Source organism: Myotis daubentonii, chromosome 14, assembly GCF_963259705.1.
Source record: "Myotis daubentonii chromosome 14, mMyoDau2.1, whole genome shotgun sequence".
Lineage (NCBI taxonomy): Eukaryota > Metazoa > Chordata > Mammalia > Chiroptera > Vespertilionidae > Myotis > Myotis daubentonii.
Window position 1 is genome coordinate 57,317,802 of NC_081853.1, and position 20,202 is coordinate 57,338,003.

General features: G+C 63.6%; 2 protein-coding genes and 1 long non-coding RNA gene across 7 annotated transcripts in view; 1 reads left to right on the forward strand and 2 right to left on the reverse strand.

The window, feature by feature from the left end:
• Positions 1 to 7,707, reverse strand: part of MAPKAPK3 (MAPK activated protein kinase 3) — a 29,210-nt gene extending 21,503 nt beyond the window's left edge. For 3 of the 4 annotated variants that reach the window (XM_059664638.1, XM_059664636.1, XM_059664639.1), the window contains exons 1-2: positions 7,550 to 7,707; positions 7,022 to 7,298 (exon numbers count right to left, since the gene is read on the reverse strand). In XM_059664638.1, the coding sequence (XP_059520621.1) occupies positions 7,022 to 7,246 (225 nt within the window). In that variant the 5' untranslated portion in view covers positions 7,247 to 7,298; positions 7,550 to 7,707. The remainder of the gene's footprint in view (positions 1 to 7,021; positions 7,299 to 7,549) is intronic. The other variant, XM_059664637.1, reaches the window with a different exon arrangement.
• A 4,072-nt stretch (positions 7,708 to 11,779) lies between these two features.
• On the reverse strand, positions 11,780 to 13,586 carry LOC132215816 (uncharacterized). The gene is made up of 3 exons (XR_009448622.1): positions 13,177 to 13,586; positions 12,481 to 12,560; positions 11,780 to 11,895 (listed from the first exon to the last, which is right to left on the reverse strand). It is a non-coding gene; the product is annotated as an uncharacterized LOC132215816 (long non-coding RNA).
• A 123-nt stretch (positions 13,587 to 13,709) lies between these two features.
• Positions 13,710 to 18,499, forward strand: CISH (cytokine inducible SH2 containing protein). 2 transcript variants are annotated; one of them, XM_059664640.1, is made up of 3 exons: positions 13,710 to 13,871; positions 16,609 to 16,817; positions 17,038 to 18,499. In XM_059664640.1, exons 1-3 carry the CDS (start codon positions 13,852 to 13,854, stop codon positions 17,562 to 17,564), a joined length of 756 nt encoding a protein of 251 aa, XP_059520623.1. In that variant the 5' UTR covers positions 13,710 to 13,851; the 3' UTR covers positions 17,565 to 18,499. The 2 variants fall into 2 exon arrangements, with proteins under 2 accessions (XP_059520623.1, XP_059520624.1); XM_059664641.1 differs by lacking the exon at positions 13,710 to 13,871 and adding an exon at positions 14,835 to 15,173.
• Positions 18,500 to 20,202: the final 1,703 nt, after the last annotated feature.

Genomic DNA, 20,202 nt, shown 5'->3' on the forward strand with positions numbered 1-20,202 from the left:
GCCCCGGCCTCCCAGGATGTGCCCAAGCCGCCCCCAATGCGCCCCGGCCTCCCAGGATGTGCCCAAGCCGCCCCCAATGCGCCCCGGCCTCCCAGGATGTGCCCAAGCCGCCCCCAATGCGCCCCGGCCTCCCAGGATGTGCCCAAGCCGCCCCCAATGCGCCCCGGCCTCCCAGGATGTGCCCAAGCCGCCCCCAATGCGCCCCGGCCTCCCAGGATGTGCCCAAGCGGCCCCGAATGCACCCCGGCCTCCCAGGATGTGCCCAAGCCGCCCCCAATGCGCCCCGGCCTCCCAGAATGTGCCCAAGCCGCCCCCAATGCGCCCCGGCCTCCCAGGATGTGCCCAAGCCGCCCCCAATGCGCCCCGGCCTCCCAGGATGTGCCCAAGCCGCCCCCAATGCGCCCCGGCCTCCCAGGATGTGCCCAAGCCGCCCCCAATGCGCCCAGGCCTCCCAGAATGTGCCCAAGCCGCCCCCAATGCGCCCAGGCCTCCCAGGATGTGCCCAAGCCGCCCCCAATGCGCCCCGGCCTCCCAGGATGTGCCCAAGCCGCCCCCAATGCGCCCCGGCCTCCCAGGATGTGCCCAAGCGGCCCCGAATGCACCCCGGCCTCCCAGAATGTGCCCAAGCCGCCCCCAATGCGCCCCGGCCTCCCAGAATGTGCCCAAGCGGCCCCGAATGCACCCCGGCCTCCCAGAATGTGCCCAAGCCGCCCCCAATGCGCCCAGGCCTCCCAGAATGTGCCCAAGCCGCCCCCAATGCGCCCCGGCCTCCCAGAATGTGCCCAAGCCGCCCCCAATGCGCCCCGGCCTCCCAGAATGTGCCCAAGCCGCCCCCAATGCGCCCCGGCCTCCCAGAATGTGCCCAAGCCGCCCCCAATGCGCCCCGGCCTCCCAGAATGTGCCCAAGCCGCCCCCAATGCGCCCCGGCCTCCCAGAATGTGCCCAAGCCGCCCCCAATGCGCCCCGGCCTCCCAGAATGTGCCCAAGCCGCCCCCAATGCGCCCAGGCCTCCCAGAATGTGCCCAAGCCGCCCCCAATGCGCCCAGGCCTCCCAGGATGTGCCCAAGCCGCCCCCAATGCGCCCAGGCCTCCCAGAATGTGCCCAAGCCGCCCCCAATGCGCCCCGGCCTCCCAGGATGTGCCCAAGCCGCCCCCAATGCGCCCCGGCCTCCCAGGATGTGCCCAAGCCGCCCCCAATGCGCCCCGGCCTCCCAGGATGTGCCCAAGCCGCCCCCAATGCGCCCCGGCCTCCCAGGATGTGCCCAAGCCGCCCCCAATGCGCCCCGGCCTCCCAGGATGTGCCCAAGCCGCCCCCAATGCGCCCAGGCCTCCCAGAATGTGCCCAAGCCGCCCCCAATGCGCCCCGGCCTCCCAGAATGTGCCCAAGCCGCCCCCAATGCACCCCGGCCTCCCAGAATGTGCCCAAGCCGCCCCCAATGCGCCCAGGCCTCCCAGAATGTGCCCAAGCCGCCCCCAATGCGCCCCGGCCTCCCAGAATGTGCCCAAGCCGCCCCCAATGCGCCCCGGCCTCCCAGAATGTGCCCAAGCCGCCCCCAATGCGCCCAGGCCTCCCAGAATGTGCCCAAGCCGCCCCCAATGCGCCCAGGCCGCACCAAACGAGGGCTCTGCCCCCCAAGGAAGCTGCTGCCTGCGCTGCCCCGGCGGGAACGGGGGAGCGTCACGCCCAGGGCTGGCTGCACCACAAAGGCGATTTTGCAGACGATTCCGGAACTGTCCTCATCCAGGGTCACTCGGGGAGAGAGTGGCAGGAGGGCTTCAAGCCAGGAGCCTGCTCCTCCCTCCACCCCCAGCCGCCCCTCCCGTGGGCTCACGCAGGGTCTCGAATGGATGGGGTGAGGACGGCAGAACCAAAGTTCTCCAGGGAAAGGACAGCACCCGGGGTCACGCTGCCCCAGATCAGCAGACCCGGGTGTGCGGGGCTCGGCGCACCGTGGCCAGGTGTGCCGGGAGCACCTCACCCAGGGTCTGGCCTGGTGCCTGACCTTCGGGTACCGGCAGCCAGCGGCCAGGCTGGGCCCGAGGAAGCTGGGGGGCTGCAGAGCAACAAGCTCCACGCGCGGCCCCTTGCAGGGTCTCCCCCCACAAGGATGCCCACGTGGAAGAACAGCTTCCCCCAGGGCGAACCCTGGCAGGCGTCACCTGCTGCCATGAAGGCCAGGCCCGGCCTGCACAGCCTGAGCTGAAGGACTCCCTGTGGCCTCCACACGGGCCCTGGGATGCTGTGACCGCAAGCTCTGCGAGCAGGAGGGAGGCCCCGCCGACAGAGGCCGCTGGTGGGTGAAGTATGAACCTGAGGGGCAGTCCCCGCCGACCTTCTGGCCTCATCCTTCAAGGCCCGACACAAAGGCCTCTTGCACGCAGCCCCTCCGTCCTCCACGGGCCCCCAGGGTGTGCCGGGGCCTAGACACCAGCCCCGCTGAGAGCAGCCACATCCTGCCGGACAGGCCGGCGAGTGGGAAGTGGCACCCACAGCGGGCGCTGAGCTGTCACGCCAGGCAGGTGGTCACACACCCCGTGCCCGCACCCACGCACTCCTCAGGCCGGAGACCTGGACGCGGGCAGGCAGGCTCCTCCTGAAGCCCCGCCGGCCCAGCCCTCTGTGCCACATGAGTGGGCTGAACCACCACCTTTCTGAGGTGGCCCTGCAGCCACCCCAGTCCTCGCGCAGACCCTGCGGGGTCACCACCTGTCCATTCACACAGTCCTGTGTCGGGCGGAGATGTAGGCAAACCCCAGAGCAGCACGTGGGGCCATGGAGGACGATGCCAGGTCCCTCCCAAGAGCCACGGGTCAGAGACCCTCCCGTAGCCCACAGGTTTGCACCTGGCGCGCTGACTTCGGTGCTAAATCCCAGCCCTGCCACTCGGGCTGTGCCCCTCAGGCAAGTGGCTCACCTCTCTGAACCCTAGTGTCTCCATCCACGAAATGGAGGTGACAGGAGTGGGGTAAGCTAGCACGTGTGTGTCATGCATGGAAAACGGGGCCTGCCCGACAGAAGGCTCTGGAAGACTGTGAGCTGTCGATGAGAATCCTAGAATCCACAACACCAGAGCCTAGAGCAGGGGTGGGCAAACTTTTTGACTCGAGGGCCACAATGGGTTCTTAAACTGGACCGGAGGGCAGGAACAAAAGCATGGATGGAGTGTTTGTGTGAACTAATATAAATTCAAAGTAAACATCATTACATAAAAGGGCACGGTCTTTTTTTTTTTTTTTTTAGTTTTATTCATTTCAAACGGGCCCGATCCGGCCCGCGGGCCGTAGTTTGCCCAGGCTGGCCTAGAGCCTGGAGAGCTGGCACTGGCTCCTGATGGGAGTCCCAGCAGAGGGGACCCCGCCAGGAGGCGGGCGAGCAGCTTCTGAGGCTGTGGGCGAGGCCCGCGGGGCAGGGCGCACAGCATCTCCGAACAAGCCGCTCCCGCTGGAAACTCCACTATTGCGTTTCTCAGGGTTCGATGCCTCCTGAGGATCCTCAGGTAAAAAGCAAAGTGCCAGCCGGGCAGCCAGCAGGCTCCGCCAGCGTGGGCACCTGGGCACCTGACACACTTCCCTCCCAGGAGAGGGGCCTGGGGAGAAGCTCAGGGCACTGACAACAGGGCTGGGGACTCGTGGACAGGGCCGCCAGCCCCTCCATCCACTTCCTGATATGGTGACTCAGTAGCAAGCGCTCCTGCGGAGGCTGCCCTGACCGGTCTGGAGAGGTAGGCGAGGGCGTGCCAGCTGCCGAATGAGAAAGCACCTGGCCTGCCGGCAGCCTCACCCCAAATCCGGCTCCGCAGAGCCAGCTCCCACAGCCGCCGCGCCCAAGGAGCGCTGCGGGGATCTCCCGGGCATGCGCGCCCAGCGCCCCGCCACCCCACTCTCTCTGACAGAGACCAGAAGAGGAGGGCGCTGGGAGCCCCGAGGGCCTCCAACATGCTCCAGCGGTCAGGGCAGAGGGCCCCACCCAGCCCCAGAGACCAGCGAGCAGGGCAAGAGGGAAGACTCCCTCTCCTTCCACGTGATGAACCGCTGTCTCCGCAAGGCCTTTCTTGCTTTTATTTACCTAAGCAAGTGCCATGGTTACGTCCGCCTGCCAGGAGGCTGAGGACCACATGTGGGCTGGGCAGGAAGTCAGGCGGGGAGGGGATTCTGGCCTCTGCTGCGATTCCAGCCCAATCAGGTCACATGGCTTCTGACTACACCTCAGGTCCCAGTTTCATCTCTGTGATCAGGATGGAGGGGCTGGGTCTCCAATGTGCTGGGGTCACTGGTGGGGACAGAGCTTCAGGGCTGTGCCCAGTTAAGAGTGACACTTTGGGGTGCCAATGAGCCAGTCAGGCCTGGGAGCGAGCACAGTCAAGAAGTCAGCAGGAGGCAGTCGCCGGCTCCCATACTCAGCAGGAGCCCAGCTCCTGTCCAGGGGACAGCAGCAAGCGCCCAGGGTGGCATGGAGAGAGGCGTGACTGCACTAGCTGCGGAGGCTGCCCTGGGAGGGAGCCCCTGAGTGTCAGCGAGGCCGTGGGGGACCCAGCCAGCAGTCAGGGACGAGGGAAAGAGGAAGAGGCCCAGCTCCCCAGGAAGGAGGGGCCTGCTCCTCGAGGGCCCCTGCAGAACAGCCACAGCCATGGGGACAGCGACCACAGCTCTTCCTGTTCTGGGGGTGCCTGCTGGGCTCCAGGAGTCACGCTAAGCACTGTCTGCCTTCTTGGGCCACAAGGCCGAGAGGATGGGCCTGGAGAGAGGCTGGGGCACTAGGCCTGGACCACCAAGAAGGGCAGCAATGGCCTGAATGTGTCCAGGCTACTAGATGCAGACAGGCCAGCCTGGGGGACTGGGATGGAGGTGCGGGGAGGCAGAAAGACACGGAGCCCAGGGGCCCACCTCGCTGACCTGGGCAGCTGGGGAGAGGGCGAGGCAGGGCAGAGAAAGGGCTGAGACCCGTTCATGGACTGGCTGAGTCCCTGGGCCCCGGCCTGCCCAGGTGCTAAGGTGCCCAGGCCCTGGCCCTCCTGGGCAGGGGGCAGAGGCAGATGTCAGAGGAAAAATGCCACCTCCCTCCTCAAGGCGAGAGCCACCACTCACAGGACAGGTCCCACGTGCCAAAGGCTGTGCTCATCCCAGTTTGGAAGGTGTAATGCGAACTACCTGGCTGGGCAGGGACTGCCAGGTGTGGCCGCTGGTGTGAGGGGGCCAAGAACGGGAAGTGGGGGCCAAACCTAATCCATGTCCCTCTCGAGGGCCAACGTGGGGCCAGGTCCTAAGCCAGGAGCCCTAGCCGGGCTCACCCATCAGACTAACGGGTCCGGCGGGGCAGCCTGCTGTAGGCCGGCCCAGCTCCCAGGGAGCAGAGACGGCACTGAGGCCCCGCGTGCAGGAGCAGTGCTCTGGACGCTGCCGCAGTCAGAAGTGCCCCAAGTCCCTCATCAGACACGGCATCTACGGGGCAGAGCCCAGGCCCAGCCTGGTTAAAGCCAGTGCTGCCTGAGCCCCCCAAACTGCAGCCTCCCCCTCAGGCCTGCCTCGCTCACAGCACGGGGGCCAGGCAGAGCGCAGCCCTGGCTCACAGGGCCTTGGTACTAAGAAGAGATTCTCTGGCTTCAGGTGGCCCCTCCCCACCCAGACTGCACCCTGACACTAACACGGGTGAAAGGGCTAAGGTGGTGCTGAGGGAGAGGGCGGACATGCTCACGTCTCACGCCCTGAGCCTATTCCCCCCTTAGAAGAGCCATCTTCTCCCTGAAAGACTCCAAGAACCCGTTGAGGGCCCCAACGCCACCCCACTGCTGGGTCAGCAGGCAGAGGAGCTCTGTCTGAGACCCGGACTCAGCAGCCCACCCCTGAGCCTCCTCTGGACCCAGGCTCCTGACCCCCAAGACCACCCAGGGATACGACCCCCGCTATCAGCCCTAGCGCCCCTGGGAAAGACACAGGGAGCTGAGCCCAGGCTCCTGCTCAGACGCTTGCAGACCCTGTGCCCTAAATAAGTCCTGTCGCCTCCCCGGGCCTGCCTCAGGCTCTCTGCACATCGTCTCCTCCCCAGCTCACACCAACCCCTGTCTTTCCCCCGCACAGAGGCAGAAACCTGCTTTCCAGACTCCAGAACCTAGTCCAAGGTCACGGAGCTGGCAAATGCAGGCCAGAGGTTAGAGCAGGACTGTGAGCTCAGGCTCAGAATGGCACTATCTGTAAAATGGGAAGGGCCTCTGCTGTGTTCTAACCTCCAGGAGCCACGCTCCGTGCCATGGTCTACCCATCCAGGTGGCCGCTGGCACCAGCTGCAATTGACTGAAGTTCTCAGATTCAAGGGATTCCAGGTCTGGGGCAGGGTCCCGGGCCGAGAACTAAGTGACTTACGCCAGAACAGGGTCGCTACATCAGCCACTCCCAGGGCTCCCCCGATTCCACCTGCATCAGTGAGGTTTTAACCAGACCCTCTGGCAGCCTATGGTGTCACATGGCTAGCTGGCTGGCCTGCCCTCTTCCCAGAAACCAGGCTGGGTCAGGCATGGAGCAGGGCTTGCCTTTTTCAACATGGGGCCTGTGACTCAGCTTCAGCCGTCAGCAGCCTCCTGCCCGCGGGTGTGATGGGCATCAGCCTTGCCCACCATGCAGCCTGGGAGGCTCCCACGGCCCCAGCCCAGGCAGGCAGGCAGGAGAAAGTAGCTCCCCCCCACTCCGCCTCCAAGCTTTGGTGGTTTCTCCGCCTCAGAGGGAAACTCAGACCCATTCCAACCACAAGCGCAGCCAGAACCCCAGGGCCAGGGGTCACTCCTTCTCCACTTCCGGGTACAGCAGGCTCTACCCACACAGACTCCACCCTCTGCTCCCTGGGACACCAGGGGCTTGGCTGAGCTAAGCCTCACTTTCCCATCTCTAAAGCAGGGCGGACCAGGAGCCTGGCCCCACAGGGGAGTGTGAGGCTGACACCTGATGCTGAGCATACGAAGCCTGGCGGGAGCCGCAGCCTCTGCTGCTGGCCCCTCCGGGTCACCGGGCGGGCGCGGGGAGGGCCACTGACCTTCAGGGCGCACTTCTGCCCCGTGCGCCGGTGGAAGCACTCCAGCACCTTGCCGTTCACGCCCAGGCCCAGCACCTGCTTGGACAACTGGTAGTCCTCGGTCACTGCGTGCTTCTTGGGCTCCCGCCACCCCGCGAGGGCCGGGGCGCCCGCCTGGCCGGGGCCGGAAGGTGCACCTGGCGGGGGCAACGCGCCCCCCGGTTCCTCTCCCATCTCGCCATCCATGGCCCCCGCGGGGCGCTCAGAGGCGGCCCCAGCCTGGCGCGTCCAGAGCCACCTGGGAAAGAGGGGAAGAGCACACTCAAGCCGTGGCGCCCGAGCCGGACCGGGCTGGGGCTGGGGGCTGCGGGCTGCGCCGGCAGACGCGCTGGGGACCAACTGCCTAGAGTCGGACGCGCGGCAGGGGCGGTGGTCGCGCATCCGGGCGCCCCCGAGTCCGCCCCGGGCACCTAAGGAGTGCGAAAGGGCCCGTTGGTCCCGGGAACTGGCGGTGCAGGGGCGCGGGGAGAGCACCTGGCGAGGGCGTACCTGACCGCAGCGCACCTGGCAGCGACGCGGGCGAAGGGCAGGGGCGGCGGGAGCGGGAGCCGACGGCCACCGGCGCCCGGAGCCGCGAGTCTTGCCGCCCGCGGCCCACGTGACTGCACCCCCTCCCCCGCGCGTCTACAACTGGAAGCCGGGCCTGGTCAGCCTTAAAGGGCCAGGCCTCCCCAGGCAGGACGGGGCGGGGCGGGAACCCCAGGAGGCCCCACCCCCAGGCTGTGATTTGCATGAGAGGGGGCGGGGCTTCCCGAGGGGCGGCAACCTCCCCGGCTCCCGGGACCTCGCGGGGAGACTCCGGCGCGAAACGGGGTCCCGCACGCGCTGTGCGAGCCCCTGATTTTACGAGCGATCTAGGAGTCTTGTTCCTCCACTTTGCCCAATCTAAAATCTCGATTTTTGCCCACCTGCTGAGTGAGATAGCATTTCGTTGTGATTCGCGTCTCTCTAGCACTGGCATCTCTCTCCTTGTGTGCACCCCCTGCTCATACCTTTGGTTTGTTTTTTTTTCCCCTTGGGAGACAACATCATTAACTCAGAAATCCTAAATTCCCATTTTAATTTCCCCCTTAAAGTTTGAGCTTTTAATATCATGTTTAAAGTCTCCTCCTACCCTAGCGGGCCAGTGTGGCTCGGTCGGTCGGGGTCTCGTCCGGTGCACCGAAGGTTACGGGTTCTTCCCCGTGGAGGCCCTTGCTTGCAGGGAGCGGCTGATCGTTGTCTCTCTCTCTCTCTCTCTCTCTCCCTCTCTCCACTTCCCCCCTAAAATAAATGAAAAATAAGAACTCTCCCCCTCCCACACCCCGGTGGCAGATTCTCTATTAGCTTTCCGGTTTTCCCTTCCACATGTAGGTAGGTCTGTTCGTAGGCTTCCTTCCTTATTTTTGAGCCAATTTTCCCATCACAAGCTGTTAACTCTTATTTCACCAAGGAAATGGAGGCCCCGTGAGAGGGAGCAACTTGTCTAGAACCGCAGGGGGTGTTGCTGTCTCCTTGGACAAATCTGCTCCACGCCTGCATGTGTCCCCCGCCTCCCCCACTCGCCCCCAGCCCCGGGGCTGAGGGACGCGAACCAGGCGGCTCACCTGGACTAGGCAGGTGCGACTCGGTGCAGGAGCCCTACGCGAGCCTCTGCTGCCATCTACAGGCCACCCGCGGGACCGCAGGTGCCGGGGCCCCTGTCCTACCCATAGGTGTGTCTGAGCTGCTCTCAGGTTTCGGGATTAGGGACCAGCGACTGCCGACCGCCCACCGCGCCCCGCGCCCCGCGCCCCCCCCCCCCAATGCCTCAACACACAGACGCACGTGGAAGCCTGGGCTTCGGGTCCAGGCTCTTCAGAGCAGCAGCTCCTGGTGAGCGGGTCCCGCTGTGTGCAGACATTGAACTGAGGGCCCTTTGAGGCTGAAGGAGCCCCCTAAGGTGACCTTCACACCAGCAGGGTTCCGAGAAACAGGAGGCCTGATGACCGCCTCAGCTGACCTGCTGAACCGTTCTTCCCGGTCAGACGCTGGGTGGGTGCTCTGCTTGGGCACCCAATGATCTCACTGGACTGGAAAAGCGAGGGTTGTACCCACCCCACACAGCCTACACGGCAGACACACAGACCGAGAAACCCTGAGAGGCCAAGCAGCCTGCCAGAAGTCAGGAGCCCCCATCCCAACCCCAAAGAACAGCTCCAGGGCCCAGCTCTTACCCTCAAACTAGGCTCTCCTCTTGTGTGACTCCCTGACTCCTCCCACATCCACATGTACAAACACACTCTCACACCGCTCACATATATATATACACATGTCCACACATGTGTACACATATGCACACAGACACACCAGCATGCACAAACACAGAACACACACTCTCACACACATTTATGCTCAGCTGGACCCAGGACCTCTGTCCCTGAGCCCCGTCTGAGAATCTGATCTGAGATCTCAGAGCCTTGGAGGAAGCCTGAGATCTGGAAGCTTCCATTGCTTGGAAACTGGAGAAGGCCCTCCCTCTGGTTTGGGCCAGGTGAACCCGAGGCTGAGCAAAGTCCCACTCACACGCAAAGGACTGAGCAGCTGAGGGTGGGGCTGGGTCCTCTTCCCAGCCCAGGGCATCTCAGTGCATGCTCTGAGATAACCTGTTTTCTACAAATGGAGTTAATACCCGGCCGGCGTGACTCAGGGGTTGAGCATCGACCTATGAACCAGGAGGTCACAGTTTGATTTCCAGTCAGGGCACATGCCCGGGTTTCAGGCTCAATCTCCAGTGTGTGGCGTGCAGGAGGCAGCCGATCCATGATTCTCTCTCATCATTGATGTTACTCTCTCTCCCTCTCCCTTCCTCTATGAAATCAATAACGATATATTTTAAAATGAATAAAAATGGATGTCATTCGATTAAAATTCCTCTAACATTTTTATAATTTTTCTTAAACTGGTGTCCTTTTCATTAAACTTTTAAATGTTTTTATTTTTATTGATTTCAGAGAGGAAGGGAGAGGGAAAGATAGAAACATCAGTGATGAGAAAGAACCATTGATCGGCTGCCTCCCGCACGCCCCCTACTGGGGGTCGAGCCCACAACCCGGGCATGTGCTCTTGACTGGAATCGAACCTGGGACCCTTCAGTTCACAGGCCGATGCTCTATCCACTGAGCCAAACCAGCTAGGGCTAAACTTTTAAATTCCATAAGTAAAATTTGATTATAATAAATCCCAAGTCAGCCGTGGCTGTGCCTCTCCCCTGCAGTCTCCATAACCAATGTCAGTGCTCACACAGCACACACTCCCCACTTGGGTCCCACACAGACAGATGTTTGCACTTAACCCAGTGTGCCGAGCCGGCACAGCCATGGGTGAACCTGAGGGAGGTGGGGGGCAGTGAAGGATTAAAAAAGACAGACAAGAGAATAAAGCTGGGGCTGGGTGAGACGCTCCTCTCTGATGGAGAGACAGCGCCACAGCCTGCAAGCCGAGTCTTTATTTTATAGCCAGATTCCAGGAGGCAAAGTAAGGGTGTGGTCAAGATGTTTATAATGTTCTCGCAGGTTTCGAGTCAATCTACTCAACCACATGCACCTGATAAGCTTTGTTGCACCTCCCACAGCTTCTATCACTCAGCCACGTGGGACCACAGGTTCGGACCATAAGGTCAAGCTTACAACTGTAGCCTTTGGACGTGCACGTGGTTTTGCCACGAGAGGATCGTGTCCTCTCATTAGTTCAGGCTTGAACCTGTCCAGACGCTGTAGCCGCTCTCCACAGGAGTCAGAACACACAGCTTCTCCTCTCGCTGCTCCCGTTGCAGCAGCTGTCTGCCCAGCCACCTGCACACAGGGGAGGACTCAGTATTGGGGACGGCCGGGCTGGGGCAGGAGTGGGCTCATGGGGGCAGACTGCCACACGGACCTCGTGATACCTGCATGTCCCACGGGATGGGACTAAGGTAGCGGTTCTCAACCTGTGGGTCACGACCCCTTTGGCGGTCAAACGACCCTTTCACAGGGGTCACCTAAGACCATCCTGCATATCAGATATTTACATGACGGTTCATAACAGTAGCAAGATGACAGTTATGAAGTAGCAACGAAAATAATTTTATGTTGGGTCACCACATGAGGAACTGTATTTAAAGGGCCGGAAGGTTGAGAACCGCTGGACTAAGGCCTTTGGAATAGCCTACAGTGACCAGGGCCCAGTGAGCACCCGGGAGAGCTCAGTACACACGCGCGCGCACAGACACACACACACACAGAGATGTGGACTGTCCTTCAGCAGAGGAGAGACTGGACCTAGTGAGAATACAGAGACCAAACGAGCCCGACTTTGAGGAAGGCACTGCTGTGCACTGTTGTGACCTATCTGGTGACCGCTCTGGGTGGGGAGGGGCGGGGAGATCCTGGAGCAAGGCCCATCCCTGGCAGGCAGGGAGGGGCTCCCCTCCAAGGGACAACCTGTGTATGGATTTGCAAGTGAAACCAGGGGAGGAGTGGCCAGTGGGTGGCAGTGTGGGACCAGCAGTCAGTAGGGACACTCCAGGAGCTGCCAGGCCAGGAGAGGTGGTGATGAGGTGGCCAGAGGGACCCAGGGCCCCTGGGGCAGGCAGGCACGGGGGCAAGCAGGGGCACACGCTGTGCACAGCACCGGGTGAGGTGCGTCGCGCTGTCAAATGTGCAAAGGGTGGCGGGAGGGCAACCCTTTAGCTTACACACAGTCTGCTCTCTCACTGATTCTGTAGGGGGCGCTTTCCGGCACCAGGAGAGGAAGTGGGGAGAGGGCAGGACCCTGGGCACCACCTGCTAGCTGTGAGGTCCAGGGTGCGTGGTAACCCTCTGTGCCTGTCTCCTCATCTGTAAAGAGAGGACAACATGTAGTAGTTAGACAATGAGATGAGGTGGAAATGACTGAGTGCCTGGCACGTAGTAAGCATTCAGTAAAGTAGCTCCAGTTGCAGTGGCCCTTTAAATACAGTTCCTCATGCTGTGACCCAACCATAAAATTATTTTCGTTGCTACTTCATAACTGTAATGTTGCTACTGTGATGAACCGTCATGTAAATATCTGATATGCAGGGTGGTCTTAGGCGACCCCTGTGAAAGGGTCGTTCGACCACCAGAGGGGTCGCGACCCACAGGTTGAGAACCACTGGAGAGAGAAAGGACAGAGCCTTGGGGTGGAGAGCTTGGGATTGGGCCCCGTAGAAACCAAGCTTCAAGTCCTAGCTCTGCTGCTCAGCAGCTGGGACGTCCCTTTGCCTTTATAGTAGATGGTTCCCACTGAAGGACTATCTTCCCCAGGGGCCCCCTGCTGGCTCTCCAGGTGCCCCAGCATCGAAGTGGGTGACCTGAGCTGCTCTTCTCTCCCGGGAACCTGGGGCATACACTGGACCGAGGGTTGGGGGGGGGGGGACCCTGCCACTTCTCCAATTCTCTCACCCTCCTTCTGGCCGAAGGGCTTGGAGGAGGTGTGCACAGCCCTATGGTCTTTCAAAAGGCTCCTTGGTGAGTCCAGCAGACTGGGAAAAGGAGCAGAAGGCCACAGGTAGGCGTGTGAGCTCAGGATTCAGAGTTGGGATCAAACTCCCGCCCTGCGACCGCCGAGCCAGGCATTGTGTTCCCTGGGGCTCGGTCTCTGGTCTGCAAAACGGGGGCGCTGCCAGCTGCTGAGGATCAGATTTAGCTCCATGTGGACGGAATCGGAATCAGGTGTCGTGCTCCGTCCCTCTACCCGCCTCTCTCGGTTAAACCCCGCTGTGTGCAGCTCCACGTCTCACTTCCGCACGTTTGGAGACCCGCCCGCCCAGAGACACCAGCGGGCTGTCCTGTGTGGTCGGCTGGGGGCTGGCCACCCTTGCCTGCCTCCCCAGGTGGGTCGTCACTTCTTCCCTGATTGGCTGGCGGGCGGGCCAGAGGCCACCATGGGCGGAGACTGGGTGGCCTTACAGGTGCAAAAGGCTCGGGGATGTGTTCCTTCTCCCTGAACTTTCCCAGAGAGCCTTCTTGCCCGGATCCTTTCGGCTAGGACAGCCACAGACTTGACCCCTGCGGACCTGCTTGGATCTGGGGCCCCTCTCCGCACCCTCTCTCTCCCCACCCCCATATCCCTGTCCAACCCCACCCCGTGCCACTCACCTCCCCAAACCACCCCACACACAGAGTCCGGGGTCCAAGAGGCGCTTGCACACCAGGCGGACGGCCTAGGAGGCCTGGGACCCCGCCCACGCGCTGCCATCTACAAAGAAACAAGGCGCCTGTCCCCAGCGAAGTGAAGCGCACGAAGGAAGGCGCCTCGGGCGGGTAGGCGCGGCCCCTCCCCGGCCTCCTCCAAATCGGGTCTTTCCCAGCTCGTCTCCGGGTCAAGTTCAAGCCCGCAAAGCGCGTCAGCCTCCGTCACTCGACTCCGCCCCCTGCGCCACGATAGGTCGGCGCTCGGGGCCCCGCCTCCTTTTCCTGGAAAGTTCTTGGAAATTTGTCAAAGGTGTTTCCTCCGGAGGCCCCACGGCCCCCAACGCGGCGTCTGCGCCCCCTTCCGCCCGCGCCCCTCGGCGGCCCAGCTGCGCGGCCCGCGGTTCTAGGAAGACGTCGCTTCCGGGAAGGGCTGGGGCGCGGAGGACAAAAGATTAGGCGGCTCGCCCCGCCTCGCCCGCCGGCCCGCCCCCCGCGCCCTCCCGGCCCGCCCGCGCCGGCGCCGCCCAGTCCGCTCCTGCCGCCCGTGCGCCCCGGTTGCCCGCCGGAGAGCTCGCTCCGCGCTCGCGCGCCTCCCTCCAGCCGAGCCCCGCTCCGGGCTGCCGCCGCCGCTGCCGGGACATGGTCCTCTGCGTCCAGGGGTGAGTAGGCGCCGCGCTCCGCCCTCACCCGGCCTCCTCGCCCGCCCGGGACGCCGGAGAGAACCGGCCGCGTGCTAGCCGCCGGGGAGCGGGGCTTGGCGGGTTGGAGGTGACCGAGAGCGCGAGGACGGGGCGAGTGCCAACACGGGACGGTGACCACACCACCGCCACTGTTGGCGAGCCGGATCGGCTGGCGACGGGGCACACAGGTGTGCTTAGCCTGGGTTCCGGCTGGAGCAGGTACCCGCCCGTGGCAGCACATCCTCCCAGACGGGGCTCACCCGCCCGGACCCCCTGGGCCCAGAGCGCGCTCCTAGCCTGCCGCCCCGGGCCTGCTGCGGACTTGGGCCAGCCCGCCCCGCTCTGTCCGGCCGGCCGGCTCCTGCCCCGGGCTAGCAGTTAGGCTCTTGGGAAGCAGCCTGAGATCCGTGGCTCTCAAGCTGGCATCTGCCAACCAGCAGTTCTTGGGAGGAAGGGTTTGGCCTCGTCCTGTCTGGGGCTCCCCACAACTGCTTCACCCCTCCTCACAGCCCAGGCTAGGATCCTGCCTCCCTTCTCCAAGTTTCCCAAAGACTTGTGGGGGCGGTGGGGGTGATAAGACAGCCTTGGCCTGGGCGGAGCATTCCTGGCGCATTCCTCCGTTCCTTCCCAACCCCAGACCCCCAGCATCACCCTCAGCCAGGGGTCTGCCGCTCCCAGACTGACCGGCAGCTCAGAGAGCCATGGGGTGAGCCGGTAGCCCCGGGGTGCTGGTGTCAGAACTGGGTGGTGCCCGGTGGGGCCAGGCTGCCGTGCCCTTGCCTTTACCCAGAGTGGAGAGGGAGGTCCTGTTTCCAGGAGGAACCTGGAGGTGCCAGGAAGAATGTTCTTCTCCACTGCCCCTGCTTGTCTCCAGCACCCCCCCCCCCGAATTCTGGGACTCCTGGACACCTCGCCGCCCCCCACCCTGCCTTCCTCAGCTCCCCCCAGCTCTCTTTCACTTTGCTTCAGCTGACTCAGGGCCAGAGGTGGGAGCAAGACTTGAAGACACACACACACACACACACACACAGCCACAGCCAGCGGGCCTCCTGGGGAGGAGAAGGAATTCCCAACTGTAGGCTTGGGCTGCCCGCTTTTTGGAGGGTCCCCCCTCAGGGCTGTTTGTCCCATGGGCATGTGTCCCCAGGCGGGACTCCCGGGCCCAGTGGGCTCCACAGCGGGCACATGGATAGGCCGCCCACACCTGGAACACACCGGCCACCACCCCTGCCATGTCGATGCCACAGCCATGGACACACCCCTCCCCAGACACAGTCACTCGCCAGAAACTTGTGGGCCCAACACAGCCGTGCCCACACCCACATGCGCCTGCTACGTTGTCTAGACGCGGCCGCCCCCAGAGGCTCCAGCCTGGCTGGCTAACCGCCCACTGTGCTGGAAGATTCCTGGGCCTGAGCTGGGCGCGGAGGCCCAGTGGGCAGGCCACCAGCCAGGGCCTTGGAACGCGGCCTCCGGCTCCCTGAGTGGGACCCCGGGTCCCCAGGGTGCAGCCAGAGGGGGGTGGAAAGTATCAGGCAGGCTGGGGTGTGGCAGGGCCGCGTGGCTCCCTCTGCTCGTGGGTGCTTGGGGGCCCTTGTTTGTTAGTTTCCGAAGGGTCACCTCTAACCTTCATTGTGGGACGTGTTCCTCTGCCGGCCGGCGGCTGGCTCCTGCCCCCTCGTCCTGCCACCCGGGCAGCATCTGGCACCGCTTCCCCTGCTGTCACCTCTGCCTGCAGGGCCTTCCCCTGCTCCTTCCTGTGGCCTGGCGGGCGGGGCTCAGGCGCAGGGAGATCCTGACTCCCCGAGACACCCTGGGCTTTATGACTCGGTTATAAGTTCTCCCCGAGGGTCGGGTCCGTAGTTTCGTTATCTCGGACCAGCTGGGGACCAGACCCAGTGCTGAGGCCTAAGGGTGCAGTTTGTGAGCACCCCTCACTCCCGGGAAGGCCGGGCATCATGCTGAGCAGGCTTCCCCTCCAGGGGAGCTACTGCTCAGATCGGGGCCGGCTCGGCGACCCGCTGGCCAGCCGAGGGTATGGTGTGGCCGGAGAATCGGTCTGGGATTGAGGGCCCTTCGTTGCGGGTGCGGGAACGGTTCTAGCGAAGAGCAAGGGTTGCGTAGAATCGCAGGGCCTGGTGGGGCTGGCTGCCAGGGACCAGAAGGGGGCATGCCGACCCTCCCCTCTGCCAGGAGCTCATGTTGATGGGAGGCGGGACTTGCCAGAGCCTTGGAGACCACTGCCCCATGGACCCTCAGGCAGAAGGAGCAGGGAGCAGGAGAGGACGATGCCCGTGTGGACCTAGGTCCCTCCCATGGCTCAGCCAGGAGGACAGCACTGTGAGGGGTCTTTGCACTGCATCCGGTCAGTGCGGTGGGGACACAGCTGGCCACTGGGAGTTAGAAATGCGCACAGGGAATGGCGTGTGGCTTTGATTGGGCCACACAGAGAGAGCGCGACGACTTCCGGTCCAACAAAAGCAGGAGAGCGGGGACGTCTTTCCAGAGAGCCCACGTGCAGGGGAAGCAATCGGGGGATCTTGTGATGATAGTGGGAGTGGGTACTAGACTCATTGAGCCCAGGGCTGGGCAGAGGGACAGCTAAGGGTCACAGTGAGATGGACCGGACAGGGTCATGTGCCCAGCCTGGGGCACGGGATCGTTGGAGGTGGGGATAGCCCAGGGCCTCCACTCACTGCCCGCCCCTCCCTTCTAGACCTTGTCCTTTGCTGGCTCTGGAGCAGATCGGGCAGCGGCCCCGGTGGGCCCAGCCTGAGCCAGTTATGCAGCCGTTGCCTGCCGGGCCCTTCCCGGAGGAGGTGGCAGAGGAGGCCCCTGCCCAGCCAGAGAGCGAGCCCAAGGTGCTAGACCCCGAGGAAGACCTGCTGTGCATAGCCAAGACCTTCTCCTACCTGCGGGAGTCGGGTGAGTCCGGAGTGGGCAGGCTTTTTCCTGGCTCAGCTGCAAGGGGCAGCTTAGCACTGACGGAAGCGGAATGGGAGAGGCAGAGCCCTGCCCAGGAGAGTCTGGTGGGGGAGGTACAGCCCTCCTGAGGGAAGCATGAAAGGGGAGACAGAGTCCAGCCCTGGTTTGGTGCCCCCAGATCACTGTGACCAACCTCTCGGCCCCCTCTCCGCTTGCCTAGGCTGGTACTGGGGCTCCATCACGGCCAGCGAGGCCCGGCAACACCTGCAGAAGATGCCCGAGGGCACGTTCCTCGTCCGGGACAGCACCCACCCCAGCTACCTGTTCACACTGTCCGTCAAAACCACCCGCGGCCCCACCAACGTGCGCATTGAGTACGCCGACTCCAGCTTCCGCCTGGACTCCAACTGCCTGTCCAGGCCGCGCATCCTGGCCTTCCCGGACGTGGTCAGCCTCGTGCAGCACTACGTCGCCTCCTGTGCCACCGACACGCGAAGCGACAGCCCGGACCCGGCTCCCACCCCGGCCCCGCCGGTCCCCAAGGAAGCGGGGGACCCCGCGCTGCCCGCCCCCGCGGCCACGGCTGTGCACCTGAAGCTGGTGCAGCCCTTCGTGCACCGGGGCCGCGCACCCAGCCTGCAGCACCTGTGCCGCCTGGCCATCCACCGCCTGGTGGCCGACGTGGACTGCCTGCCGCTGCCCCGGCGCATGGCCGACTACCTCCGCCAGTACCCCTTCCAGCTCTGATCCGCCCGGCCGCCCTCGCCTCACCCCGACCTCCGGAGGGGACAGCGGCCCCGCTGGACTCAGGCCCTCGCTGTCCCTCCTCTGGTCATCCCGGTGCCCATGTGCTTCTGGCAGCTGGACCTGGGAGAGCCCGCAGGAGCCAGGCTGGGGGGCGAGGAGCAGGGGGGAGTGTCACACAACTTGGAGGTCGCGCCCCAGCTCCCATGTGGCGCCTGGTGGCAAGCCACGTGTCGGAAGAGCGGGCCGGGTCCCCTCACCTGCTGCGCAGCCCCCTGAACTCCCCAGACTTTGCCTTAGACTTTGCAGGGCTCTCGGTTCGCCGGGTGGGGCGGGCCCTCCTTCCAGCCCGACTTTCTCAGGGAGGATGGCGGCCAGAGGAACGGAGGTGGACAGTGACGTTCCTGGTGGGGAGCAGGCCAGGCTGGACCCGCGCGGTTACACGTATTTATTTATTTATTCTCCTCGGGCTGGCCTCAGGGTGGGCCAGCCCCGCCTCTCTGCCCTGAGCCCCGAGAGCTCCGAGACCCCAGCTCCGCCCAGCTTCTCTGCTCCTCCCTGCGGAGGGCCTATCCTGAGACCCCAGGCGCCGACGCCCCGTCTGTGGATGTGTCCGCCCGTCTCCCCAGCCCTGTACGCAAGGTGGGCGAATGGACAAGCACATGGAACCGAAGCTTCAGCGCCCAGCGGAGCCTGACAGCCCCCCCTCCCCCCCAGGGCAGAGCCCTGTGTCCTCAGAGCTGGTCTCCTGGCTGCCGCTCCGCCGGCCTTGCTTCCTCCCCGGAAGGGGCCCGCCTGCCCCCTGAGAGAGAAAGAGATGCGCATCTGATAAGACTTTATAAAATAATTATTATGACAAAAACAAAAAACACACAGTTTGGTAGTCCTTTCTCTTCCACTGATTTTTCTATAATGGCAATAAAATTGTTCCTTTCGTTTGTGGAGCCAGATTGTTGCCCTTGATCTTATTATCATCACCCATTTCCGTCTGGGTCATCCAAGGCCCTGGGACCTGCTGTGGCTGAGCAGGCCGGCCCAGGGGCCCATGGGAGGTGGGGGCAGGGCAGCTCTTTCCTCTCAGCCTCTTGTTCCTGGGGAGGATGAGGCGGGAGGGAGGCCGCTGCCAGGGCAGGGGTGGCAGAGGAGCACCAGGCCCGAGATGAGCCAACAGGAGATGCCAGTTAAAAGGGGAGACTTCAGGGGGGTGGGTGCCCTGGACCACTCCTGGGCGCGTCTTTTGAGATGAGGAGGCCAATAGCCAGAGAAGCCCTGGGGAGCAGGTTCAGGGAGTGTGGGGGCACCGGGCATGACTGGGCAGCTCACTGCCGCCCACAGGAGGCGGGGGGAAGGGGGGGGCATCCTGTGCTCTGGGGCAGCTGGTGGCGTCGGGGATAGTGGCCAGTGAGCTGGCAGGCAGGGCCTGGCCTCAGGTGGGGGCAGGTGGGGTTGGGGGACCCTCTCCTCGCACTCAGGGCCCTGCACCCAAAAGTGGGTAGGAGAGCAGCGAAAGCGAAAACACGCCCTCGTCTGGCGGCCTGACCTGGGAACCCTCCGCAGTCCCACTGTGTGCTGACGTTTGCTTGTTACTTCACAGGACAGCTCCTCCGCCCGCAGCCGCAGCCTTCACACCCTTATTTTTGAAGCGGCGCTCGCCCTCCCGTTCTCTTGGCCTTTAGACCAGTGGTTCTCAACCTTCCTAACGCCGCGGCCCTTTCATACAGTTCCTCACGTTGTGGTGACCCCCAACCATAACATTATTTTCGTTGCTACTTCATAACTGTAATTTTGCTACTGTTATGAATCGTAATATAAATATCTGACATGCAGGATATAATTTCATTGTTATAAATGGAACATCATTAAAGCATAGTGATTAATCACAAAAACAATATGTAATTATATATGTGTTTTCCGATGGTCTTAGGCGACCCCTGTGAAAGGGTCGTTCGACCCCCAAAGGGGTCACGACCCACAGGTTGAGAACCGCTGCTTTAGACCATGAGCAGGGGCCACTGCTGGCAGATGAGAGCAGGGAGCTGTGAGGGTGATGAGGAGGCAGGACAGGATAACTGGAGGCCCAGCGCCTGGGGTGAAGAAAGGGCTGGTGGGTGAGAGTGAGCAGGAAGGGGGTCGGAGCCCAGGCCTCCAGCCCCGTGCCCGGTGCCCGGTGCCTGCTCTGTTGCTGGCTATGGGGCCTGGTGCCACGCCTCCTCCGGGATGCCAGGGCCCTGCGGGGGGTGGTAAAGCTCCTCATTGCTTCAGCCGGGGTCGCAGTGCCTTTGCGGCTCCCAGAATGCCTGCGAGGACCTCTCTGCTCCACCCCCAGACCTGAGGCACCCCGTGGGCAGGTAGCAGAGACGGGGTGGCCAAAGGCAGGCCGGTCCCCGGCTGGCACGGTGGCCGGACGGAAAGCTGCTGGGGCCGGAGGAAGCCCGGCAGCTTCATGGCCAACAGAGGGGAGACAGCAATGGACAGGGGTTCGCACCTCGCGCAGAGCTCGCCACAACCCTGGGCGTGGGTCTACATGTACCCTCCTCCACACAGAAGGAACCGAGGCCCAGAGGGGCAAGGGGCTGGCCGAGGACCTGGGGCACCGAGGGACCAGCCCCGAGGGGTCCCGGCTGCCCACTCGCCCCTGGAC

Bases quoted from the DNA above. Each gene is read 5' to 3' on its own strand.
- CISH (XM_059664641.1), top strand. From the start codon at position 15,022: ATGGGCATGTGTCCCCAGGCGGGACTCCCGGGCCCAGTGGGCTCCACA. The intron at 15,174-16,608 runs GCCAGAAACTTG...CCTCCCTTCTAG, and splicing joins CTCCCCAGACACAGTCACTC to ACCTTGTCCTTTGCTGGCTC. The intron at 16,818-17,037 runs GTGAGTCCGGAG...CCGCTTGCCTAG, and splicing joins CTCCTACCTGCGGGAGTCGG to GCTGGTACTGGGGCTCCATC.